Source organism: Sinocyclocheilus rhinocerous, unplaced genomic scaffold (genome assembly GCF_001515625.1).
Source record: "Sinocyclocheilus rhinocerous isolate Xijiao unplaced genomic scaffold, SAMN03320098_v1.1 scaffold1806, whole genome shotgun sequence".
Lineage (NCBI taxonomy): Eukaryota > Metazoa > Chordata > Actinopteri > Cypriniformes > Cyprinidae > Sinocyclocheilus > Sinocyclocheilus rhinocerous.
In genome coordinates this window covers 71,473-83,692 of record NW_015658531.1, presented here as the reverse complement: position 1 = coordinate 83,692, position 12,220 = coordinate 71,473, and the positions used below count along the sequence as shown (strand labels likewise).

At 31.9% G+C, this 12,220-nt stretch overlaps 1 protein-coding gene across 1 annotated transcript in view; it reads right to left on the bottom strand.

The window, feature by feature from the left end:
* Nucleotides 1-2,201: 2,201 nt before the first annotated feature.
* LOC107722693 (bromodomain adjacent to zinc finger domain protein 2B-like) overlaps nt 2,202-12,220 on the bottom strand; it is a 35,340-nt gene continuing 25,321 nt past the window's right edge. The window contains exons 25-33 of the mRNA XM_016531164.1: nt 11,400-11,661; nt 9,718-9,877; nt 9,398-9,413; nt 8,477-8,760; nt 6,339-6,474; nt 6,035-6,181; nt 4,399-4,661; nt 4,170-4,313; nt 2,202-3,359 (exon numbers count right to left, since the gene is read on the bottom strand). Of these exons, the coding sequence (XP_016386650.1) occupies nt 3,119-3,359; nt 4,170-4,313; nt 4,399-4,661; nt 6,035-6,181; nt 6,339-6,474; nt 8,477-8,760; nt 9,398-9,413; nt 9,718-9,877; nt 11,400-11,661 (1,653 nt within the window). The 3' untranslated portion in view covers nt 2,202-3,118. The remainder of the gene's footprint in view (nt 3,360-4,169; nt 4,314-4,398; nt 4,662-6,034; nt 6,182-6,338; nt 6,475-8,476; nt 8,761-9,397; nt 9,414-9,717; nt 9,878-11,399; nt 11,662-12,220) is intronic.

The window sequence follows — 12,220 nt, the reverse complement described above, 5'->3', positions numbered from 1 at the left end:
ACATGTTTTCTTGCGAAAGTTAATCGATAATTACGTTTTTTTCCCCTGTGGCCTCAATATTACTTTCCATCATCTTGTGTTTTAACAAAGTATCGTAGTCCGGGCAGGATAACTGCAGCATAAACATCCCTTTGTATTATCAATGGATTTGATTAATGAATGTGGTGTTTACACAAGTTGTCCTAAGACAAGAACGCATTTTGGTTTTAGGACAACTTTGATGAAACACTTCAAATGTTGACTAGTGTATTTTAATATAGATTTAATATCCAATAAATATATAATATATAATTAAAATAAAAAAAAGATTTAAAAATTATTTTAAACAATTTAAATCCTTTCTGTTTGAGCGCATGTTGTTCTTTTTCCATGTTCCCATCATTATATGTCTTAACATATTGGATAAAATGCTGACAATATTAAAGTATATAATATATAAATACATATAATTTTAATATATATATATATATATATATATATTTTTTTTATTTTTTTATTTTTTGGCCTCAATAGTACTTTCCATCATCTTGTGTTTTAACAAAGTATCGTAGTCCGGGCAGGATAACTGCAGCATAAACATCCCTTTGTATTATCAATGGATTTGATTAATGAATGTGGTGTTTACACACGTTTAATATGAACATGAACTTCACATTGACCTCTTCATGTAAACTACCTGTAAATCCCTCATTGAGCAATAACTAGCTATCTGTTTGTGTGAATAACCAGATCATTATTAATATTTTGTGTTCAGAGCATATTTCCACAAATCTGATAAACCCTTTTATATAGATACATAAAAATGTCAATTACACGTTCAAAAGGTTCAGGAAAGACTCACCTGATGGCAGAAGATTCACATGAAGATTGTTCCTAAAACCCTGAAAATACATTTAGTAAATCAATATCTGGAAATGCACAACTTTAACACAATAACCTACATAAAACAGAGATTGTACAGATTATATAAATTAAGCAAACATACACAGAGAATGATTCCTGAAGCTCAGGCCTCTGTGAATCTCCCTTCCAAACACTCCGGCTGTGATACAGTGCAGGAACGTCACATGACCGAGTCTGTTGTCTGGGATACGTGATAATTTACTGTAGTATCCACTCATAAACGTCCCTGAGGTTATCTGAGCTTTACGCAACACCTGCACAAACAGAGACGCAGGTCAACCAATGAGAGACTCAGATTTCTGTCGCATGGATCAACATAAAATAAAATAAATAACAAAATAAAATAACAAAACAACTTAAAAACAATATAAAAAAATAAAAATTATTATTATTATAATCGTTATTAATAAATACATCACCAAAAGGCTGGAAATATTGTTATAATATTATTTTAAATAAATGACTAGTCATAATCTACTACAATGACTGTTTGGATACAATTGAAATTAAAATAAAATTGGATAAAATAAAATATTATTATTATTATCAATAAGTATATCACTAAAAGGCTAAAAATATTGTGTTTTTAATAAATGACTAGTCAATCTACTTGACTACAATAACTTTTTGGATAAAATAAAATTGGATAAAATAAAATAAAAAATATTATTATTATCATCGTTATTAATAAATACATCACCAAAAGGCTGGAAATATTGTTATTATATTATTTTAAATAAAAGACTAGTCATAATCTACTTGACTACACTTACTGTTTGGATAAAATTGAATAAAATAAAACAGTTGGATTAAATAAAATTGGGAAAAAAAATTAAAATATTATTATTATCAATAAGTATATCACTAAAATGCTGAAAATATTGTTTTTAGTCAATCTACTCGACTACAATGACAGGATAAAATTGTATATAATTAATAATAATAATAATTATTATTATTAGTAGTAGTATTATCAATAAATGTATCACTAAAAGGCTGAAAATATTGTGTTTTTTAATAAATAAGCAGTCATAATCTACTTGACTACAATGAATGGATAAATTGAAATAATAATAAAAAAATATTGTTTTTAAATAAATGAAAGTAAAATCAAATATAAAAATGGACACAAGAATAAATAACCACTGAATGAACCAATGGAGAGACTCATCATGATTCTGTTGCAGGAGTAGATTCGAGAAGAAGAGACAGACAGACAGAAATACAGTAAGAAGTCATTAAAACGGGTACAAATAAGATCATCTCATGAATAAAACACAGCATCAACAGTATAAACACAACCAGGCTGCTTGAAAACATTTTATTAAATATTCGACACAAACTAGAGAAAAATAAAACTCCTACAAAACAGAACGCTACACCTCCATTGCAATATCTTCACACAGGAGAATTCAAGTATTCTGACTTTAGTACCATAAAAATCACTGCAGTTCATTACATTAATTATCACGTAAACTAGATTTCTTTATCTCAACAGCACTTTTGCACGCGCAAAATTTGCCGTCACAACGCAAGAGTGTTTGCTAGGCAGTTGCAAAATAAAAAAAAAATAGAAGAAAATTCTGATTTCTAGATACGGTTTGGAGGGTTTTTTCATCCGTTTTATTGTTGCATTGTATATGAGCGATAGCAATGATGATGTAAAAAATCCAGCAAACACTGGATGAATGCTCCTGCATCGGAATAGATTGATTGAGGTTGGAGAAGTTGTAAAAACGGAGGATTTCTGAAGGCACTGCTGTTTTCAGAAAGTGCCGTATTAAAACACATGACAAGATACAACTATTAAAAAGTCATAAACGATGCTGGAGTCTTGTGTGCACAGAATACAATATTCAGAACCGATATTAAACATTAATAGTCATATGTCACGATGGCCTGTTTTGGAGTTTGTGATTAAAAACATACACATTTACATAAATGCAGCTTTATAATGTAACCATAATGGATCTTCTGTTCTCTAGGAGCTCAGAATTTTGTAAACACGTTATTTTTTCATATCTGATCAAGAAAACACATTCATTTAGATTTTTAAAGCAATTTTGCCTCTTTTTCCATAGAAAGTGAAGACCTTTTTAGTCATAAATAATTAAAGACAAATTAAATACAGTACATTGACTATAATATTAACGTTTATTTAAAAAAAAAAAAAAAACAACATATTCACAAGATATTTTTGAAAGCATTGATGTTCTCACAGTTGTGTCCCTGTACTTGATTTGTTTGAGTGTGTGGCGTGAATGGTGTGTAAATGACTCTCCATCATCTGAACCGGTTTCAGCGAGTTCTGCCTCAACAGCTCGGTCCATCTCCTCTGGAAAAAGCGTCTCATCTCGTGTCCCGCTCGGCCGATGTCTGAATTATCCTCGTTGAATTTCTCACAGTTATCGAACACCAGGTTCACGTCAATGATGAAAGTCTCAAGATTCAAGTACCTGCGATGAGAAAAGTCAAAAGCAAACACAACACACACACACACACACACACACACACACACTGGGTATTGAATTAAACATTCACTATAATTTTGATGGCAAATAGTGAGATTCACCAGCTATGTATTATACTGGTGCATATAAATTTTGGTTATGTAGTGCAAAATATTGATAAAAACAGGGGAAAAAAAATGGATACAAAAAAACTACTGTTTGGTTAAAATGATCATTCCACTGAAAATAAAAGAAAAGTAAATAAATAAATAATATTATTAAAACTAACTATTATTATTATCATCATCAATTAATATATTATCAAAAGCATGAAAATGTTGTGTTTTTTAATAAATTACTAATCTACTTGACTCGAATGAATGTTAAAATAAAATAAAATAAAAATAATAAATATAATCACCAAAAGTGTAAAAATATAGTTTTTTAATAAATTACTTAATCTACTTGACTATAATGACTGTTTGGTTAAAATTATGGTCTACTATAAAACAAAAAAGTAAAATAAAATAAAATAAAAATAAATATAATAATAGTGAATAAAATATAAAACAATAATAAAAAAAATATGAAAAAAATTGTGTTTTAAATAAATGACTAGTCTCAATCTACTTGACTACAATGTTTTGTTAAAAACTAAAATAAAATAAAAATTATCATCATCATCAATAAATATAAAATAAAAATGATCATGATCAATAAACATATCACCGAAAAGGCTTAAATATTGTAGTGACCAGCCCTACTAATAACTGTAAATAACTAGTTAATAATGACTAGTTAACTAGTGATACGCACTGGCTGTTGGTGAGTTTGTCTCTGATAGTAGAGAAGTCCATGGGCTTCTTGATGATCTTGCGGTATCCCGGGACAGATTTGGGGTTGACGGGTGTCAGAAACGGCCCGGCGTCCTGATGGCTTTCCAGCTCAGCCAAGAGTATTCTGAAAAAGACCGATCAGTGACCGCTGATTCACACGCAGACTGAAGTAAAGCGCATTCACAAGGTTTGCGGCTCTGGTACAGTACCTGCACAAGGTCAGGTCTTTACTGTGGTCTCTGGATGTTTTGGGACTCTCCTGCTTTGCCGGGTTAGTGGAAGGACTGTCCTCTGTCTTCCTCTTTTTCATGTCCTTTGACACTTTTCTGGGCGTGCTGTTGGCGCTGCTCAAATTCTCCTCTGAGTCTCCAGCCACAGACGGTTTCTTGTGCCGCTTGGCCTCAGCAGGTTTCTTCAGGCCTCCGCTTGAGCGGTTCAAGGCCTGCTTGGTCTTCAGGGACTGACTGCTCGCCTACACAGAGACAAACGCTTTAGTGAGGAAACTAAATCTCCAAACACAGGCCAAAGACTCTGATGTCTTCATGAACAACAGACTACTGCAGCTAAGATGTTCATTCAGCAGCATTATGTATTTACACATTTAAGTATATTTAGGGATGCATGTGTGCTTGGGAATTGAATTCAGATGGAAGGACTGGGAAGGAATAAAATATTTATGGTTTTAAATTGTTAACTATTGCTAATTGTTAAGCCAAATTCCCCAGTGATTTCCCAATAGTTGGTCCTAATACAAAACTAAAATAGTAAACAAAAACAAATACTGTAAACATTATAATTATTATAATTCTAAGTTTCATTATTTATAAAAGCAATAAATAATAAGTGCAGTAATAATTTTGAATATTATTACCACCACTCAAAACTCTTGACTTCAATAATAATAATAATAATTTTATGATTTATAAAAAATAATGATAAATGTAGTAAAATTTGTAGTAAATAAAAGTAATAATGTGGCAAAAAGAATTATTATAATATTATAATGTTTATTATTATTTAAAACTCTGACCTAATAATAATAATAAAGTTAATAAATAAAGTAAATAAATAATAAAGTATACATTTTATTACACTCATTATTTATGTTTTTATATTATTTTTTTGTTGATAATTTTATTATTTATAAAAATAACTAATAAATTTAGCAATAAAATTTAGAATTTTATTATTATTACTGTGGTTGTCATAAGTAGTAGTACTAGTAGTAGTAATAAGTAGTAGTAGTAGTAGTAATAATAATAATAATAATTTTATCATTTATAAAAATAATAATAAGTGTAGTAGTAAAATTTTTAGTAAATACAAGTAATGAAAAATGTAGTAAAAATAATTTTATTATAATACTACTACATGCTTTTATATTATTATTATTATTACTATTATTGTTGATGTTATATTATTGTTGTTGTTGTTAATTTTATTTATAAAAATATATCAAAAAGTGTTTAAATAACATCTTGAATTTATTATTATCATTATTATTATTGTTGTTGTTGTCGTCGTCAGTGTGCCAAGTAGTAGTAGTAGTAGTAGTAGTAGTAGTAATAATAATAATAATTGTTCTTGCATAGGAAAATTACATATCAATGTCTTGTGTCAGATTTCAAGATTTTTGTGTTGTGTTCAACAGCAGTTGAACACTTAAAAATTAGCACACAAGTCACATGGACTACTTTTATTATACTTTCATGGTGTTTTTGGTCAATATGAACTGACATTTTGTGAAAATATTCTTCTGAAATTCCATGATGACAAAAAAAACAACAGCATTCAGGTTTGGAACGACATGATGGAGAGTGTTAATGAAGTACTAAAGTGCTCCACCTGGGATATGCAGGCTGGGCAGAACCAGTCTCCGTCTGGTATGGTGGTGATCCTGGGTTTATGGCAGTACGTGTGGCAGCCTCGATCACATCCATCACACAGCAGCAGCAGCTCCTCGTTGTCTCCCTTACAGCAGATCTGACAGTACTGAGCCATAAACACATCTGGATCACTTCACTTCAAAGAAACTAACCAAGATCTATAAACCACCACACAGATCTGAACTATATACACACATTCAACCTGAAAACCCTGCAAATCAATTCCCATCAAACTACACAAGCTGTGGGCTCCCAGCACTCACCACTTTCATGATGGACTTCTCCCAGGCGATGGACTTGTGCAGCTGCTGTAGACACAGAGAGAGCTGACTGGCACTGCGCACCTCGCCGAGAGCTTTACGCCACTGTCTCAGTCCTGGAGCCAGATCTTCCTCAGCCCTGCCACAGACAAGACAGATTACAGTACTGCACACAGGGGGGAAAATAAAATTTATAAATAAAAATAAAATACAATTTAGAATAAAATAAAATGTTATGATTCAACAAAATACTAGATAATAAAATGTAAATATTTTATAATAAAATTAAAAATTCATAATAAAATAGTATTGTATAATAAAATTATAAATATTTCATAATAAATCAATATGACCAAGGTCCAAAATGTACTTTTTGCCACTCCTGCCAATTGAGAGCATTTAGAACATACATTTACAGGTCATACATATTTCTTACTGGCCATGAAACTGTGTTTTGTATTTTTCTTTTAATTAATTAAAAATAATAAAACGGGAAAAAATATGTATATTTGTCCTTGTAACAATGCATTTATTTAGCATCAGTGATGTTCAGATTCTTTCAAATCAAATCAAATAAAAAATATACAACTGCAATAAAACAAAAATATTTAATAATAAAATAAAACTTTTAAAATGTTATAATAAATAAATATAACAAGGGTCTAAAATTAACTTTTTGTCACTTCTGCCAATTGTGAGAGCATTTAGTACATCTAGAGGTCATAAACATTCTCACTGGCCATGAAACTATTTTGCATTTGCAAATTTTTCTTAAATAAAAAAAAAAAAATGAATCTGTATATTTGTCTTCAAGACAATGCAATTATTTAGCATTTTTTTCTTGCATCAGTGATGGTCAGATTCTTTTGAATCTTCCAAAAGTTCATACAAATTTGTAAGTGAATGGCAGATTTATTCTGATTTGGTGCATGTTAATTTTGGAGTCTGGATATTACCATATTTCTGTAAAAACATGACATGATCAATAGCCCACATTCATGTTGATAATAACCACAGTGCACAAACTAAATGAGCACAGAGACAGCAATCAGATTCAACAGTGTTTTGCCACTTTCCACAAATAGGGTACAACATTACTGTTTAAATAGCATTAGGAGGCACAATTTGTTTTTTCAAATTTTTTGTTGTTGTTGTTGTTGAGAGAACTATTAGATGTTGGTCTATAAACCCTTCTATTTATTACAATTTATATAATATTATTTAAATAATAAGTTATACAATATTATCAAATATTATTTATATAACATTCTATGGGAAATATAATTTGATCAGCAACTACAAACTAACATTTGGTCACAAAACTTTCTATCCCCTACTGAGTGATGGTTTTATTTAGGCTAAATTTGCAACCTTGTTAGTATTATTATTATTATACTTTTTATTATAATTACTCAGAACTCTGACCTCTAGAGTAATTATAAATAATAATATTTATTTTGTTCTTTTTTTTTTCTTCTTTTTTTTTAGAACTATTAGATGTTAGTTTGTAAACTCTTATGTAATTTTTCAGTTTACCTAGAAATATCACTCCTCTTATCTCTGACCATTTGTTAAAATAAATACATAATTATACAGTATATTATAATTACTAATAGCATTATTATTATTATTAACAATATCAACAATTAATAATTAATTGATAATGTAAACTAATAATAATAACAACAATAATAACAGTTATATTTAACTGTATTCAATTATTCTAATTAAATCACATTATTATTATCATCAATATTTTTTTAATGAATAATTAATAATAATAAAAAATCAGCAACAAATAATTTACATTGAATACATTTATTCCAATTGAATTATTATTATTGTTTATTATTATTATTTATTTATTTAGAAGAATTTCAGGCTCTATTTAGTACCCTTTTTGTGGCAGCCTCTTCAAGAAGCACTTGCTTGTGGAAGGCAGATGACAGGATGTAATGAGGCTGTGGTTACTGTAGATGTAGACAGTGCCTCATGCTCATGCTTCACAAGCCAAAAAGTGAAGGTTGCAGTGTAAATGGGAAAGAAGCACCACAGCCATAAACCCACAGATGCACACAGCCAAAGTGAAGCGTGAAGAGCGGCAGACAGGCTTGAGGAGCGTGTGAATCTGGATGACCTACCCGTCACCATCAGCTCTAGCAGGTGATGGCACAGGGGCCGGTACTGAGACCGTTCCCACGTTATCCAGTCTGATCTGAATGGTGCTGCTTAAAGGGCTCTTCAGGTACCTTCGCTCGATGTTCCTCTCCAGCTCCGCCAGACGCGTCACTGCTATATCCAGAGGGTTGTTCGCTCGACGTACGATGCCGCTGTCGCTTTTGTCTTTGCAGTTTTGCACGACGGGTTTGTGCTCGTAATACAGCAGGTCTTCACTCTGTGACTGCGGCGCTGGATGCATCCAGCCCTGTCAAACAAACAAACAAAACTTTCATACTGTTTTAAACACTGCAGTTCAAATCAAAGGCAGTGCTGAAACATTAACGCTCTTAACCTGGATCTTGATCCTACTTCATCTTACTTAAGCTCCAGCAACTCTATGTCATACTTTTGGGCTTTTTCATGTCAATTTCTGATATTGTTCTCTTTCATTTTAAACCATGCCCTCTAGTGGCATTATTTGGACTTAATGTTAATGTTGATGTTGCTAAAAGGCTTATACTAATAAACTGGAAAAAGCCTTCCCTCCCATTCACAATGCTTGTTGATGCAGAAAACCGTTATAGTATTTGGCAACCCTTTCTATGATACTTCATGTATTTTATTTTACTCCCAGCTGGTTGTGATTCTATACATAAAGCTTTTTTTCCTCTCTCTTTCTTCCTTCTCAGCATTGTCTCAATTATTGGTGTATTTTATGTATATATATACTTATTATTTATTATATTATTATATTTTATATATATATACTTTTTTAAAAATCTGTCTTGTTGAAAAGCATCAATAAAAAGATTTAAACTAAAACACGAATGCTCTCGTAGGCACAGACAAGAAAAGATGATTGATTATGTATAATAATGTTCATTAAAATCCAGATTTCCTACCTTAACCTGCAGAATGCTTACATTTATGTGTCTTTTTGTTCGCTCTGGCAGCCATGTTGCCGCTGAAGCAGGTTTACGCTGAGATAATTCATACCCGTTCGTTTGAAGTGTGGTCCCGAAAAATCTTCGTTTGAAGGGCTATCTGGCCCTTCCCCCTACCCCTACCCCTCCAACCAAAAGAGAATTGAGACACCCCTACCCCTTCACGTGAACACGCGAAACGGAGGGGTAGGGGAAAGGGGAAGGGCTAAGGGGTAGAATTGGGATTGGGCCTAAGAGCACTGCCCTCGAAGTATTTCAAACAGAGACACAACGAGCACCTACCATCTCTGTTCCTGCTGCAGACCTGCCCGATGTAGTCCATGTGTTTCTGCAGCTGTTTCTGCAGCTGTTTCTCTCGGATCCCTCGGGAATGGCACGCTTTCTCTATAGATCGTAACTCCTCGACGTCCGTCACCTTCCACCAGCCAGTCAACATCTCTACAAGACAAACACAACACAAAAATACAGCTTTGTTAGGCCAGGTTCGAAAATATACATCTCCATATTTTTAATTTTTTAATAGATTATGGAGATGATTTCCATTGGAGTAACCATCATTTCAATCAAACAGTCACTGGAATAAAAAAGTAGATTTAAAATATTGAATGTAATAAAGTACAGTAAAATCTAGTAAACTTTTTTATTTATTTTCACACGTTTTAGATTTATATCTATAAAATATAACATTTTATATTAAAGTTTTATATTATTACAATATTAACTCATACATTAAATGATTACTCAAATCTCTGTGACGATACATCGTCGTATCGATATTTTGAACACAGCACTAGTATATATTAATTTATAATATACTACCATTCAAGTTTGGAGTCAGAAATTTAAAATGTATACTTCCATTCAGCAAGGATGCATTAAATTGACAATTCACAAATTCACAAGTGACAGTAAAGACATTTATAATGTTACAGAAGATTTATACTTCAAATAAATGCTGTTCTTTTGAACTTTCTATTCATTAAAGGGGTCATATGATATTGCTAAAAAGAACATTATTTTGTGTATGTGGTGTAATGAAATGCGTTTATGCGGTTTAAGGTTCAAAAAATGAGCTGCACACATCTGAATATTTGGGTTGTACTGTTCTGGAACAGTGTTGTAAATACAACTTAATCACTGATTTCTAGTCGTGTCCTCTTTTGGAAGGCCAAACAAAGTGGTTTCGCTTTCACAGCGAAACACAGCGTCACACACGGCAGGCTAGAGTGAGTGGCGGGCGGGCTTCAGAACGGCTTGCGGCAACCACATGTGACGACCCCGGGCTGGACTCCGCTTCGTCCACGGTGAAAGCCGATCCGGCGATCCACAGCATGAAGTTGATGTATTTCCTCAGCGACCAGCACGGATCAGCTCCAGGCATGACGAAGCGGATATCGTCCTCTTTTGGAAGGCCAAACAAAGTAGTTTCGCTCGAGAAAATCGAGAAAATAAAAACATATCAAGGTTTCCACAAAAATATTAAGCAGCAAAAACTGTTTTCATAATAATAATAATAATAATTCTAAAGGATCATGTGACACTGAAGACTGGAGTGATGATGCTGAAAATTCAGCTTTGATCACAGCAATAAATTACATTTTAAAATATATTGTAACAGAAAACTGTAAATTGTAACAATATTTCACAATATCACTTTTTACTATGAATTTGGTCAAATAAATGCAGCCTTGGTGAGCAGAAGAGATTTCTTTCATAAACATATATAATACAGATATATTTACAATATTCACCTGCATATATTTTTCCTAAAACTTTTAATATGAAAATGCCACACGAAAATGAGTCTTTAAACATCTCATGAAGATATTCATGTAAATTAATCCTTGAATCAGAACTCTGAACCGATTCAAAGAAATGAATCGGACGGCTGTACTAAAAAAATAACAATAATAATAAAGACAAAACTCTTAGCACTCTCATGATGTTGTCTCAGCCTTACCTTCAGGAATAAGTTGAGGTGATGGGTAATCCTGGTTTTTGGGCACCTCGATGATCAATGAGGGAGTGGAGATGGGTTTCTCTGCTGGAGACTCTGAAGAATCGCTCTTATAGACGTTCAGGTGTCCACTGCCCTCTGAGGATGAGGGAATGCCTCTGAAAATCTGAGCCATGGAAACACCAGAGAACGGCACGTTTGGACTCAAATTTCCATTGGACCAAGCACAGAAGGGCAAATCTATAATGGGCACACCGGACTTCAACTGCAAACACAGAGGTGCAGTCTATAGTCAAAGCACACAAATACAGAATGAGAAACATACATAAGGTCTACAACAGGGATTCCCAAACGGGGTGCATACGTTGATGAAAAGCTTATAATTAAACCAAATGTCAAATTAAAATAAATAAATGTGGGTGCACAATTAATCGAAATAAAACTGAAATTGCAAAATAGCCAAGTGCGATTATCAAATCAAAGGCTGCAATTTAATTAAGTATGTGCGTTTTGGCAATGCAATGTATTGGTTCACTTTATTTACATGTTTGCATAATTCCCAACATTTTTATGAAATTATATTTAATATTATATGAAATTATAAAAAATATATATATTTTATACAGTATACATTTTAGAGAATATTATATATTATATTATATATAAATTATAATTATCAAATATTCAAATTTTTATTTTACAGAACAAGTGTAATTTACAACAGTAATATACAGTATTTATATAATTACATATTAATTTTCATAATCAAGAGCTAAAACAACAATAAGTGTATTATAGTGTAAAATATATATTTTTGTATATAA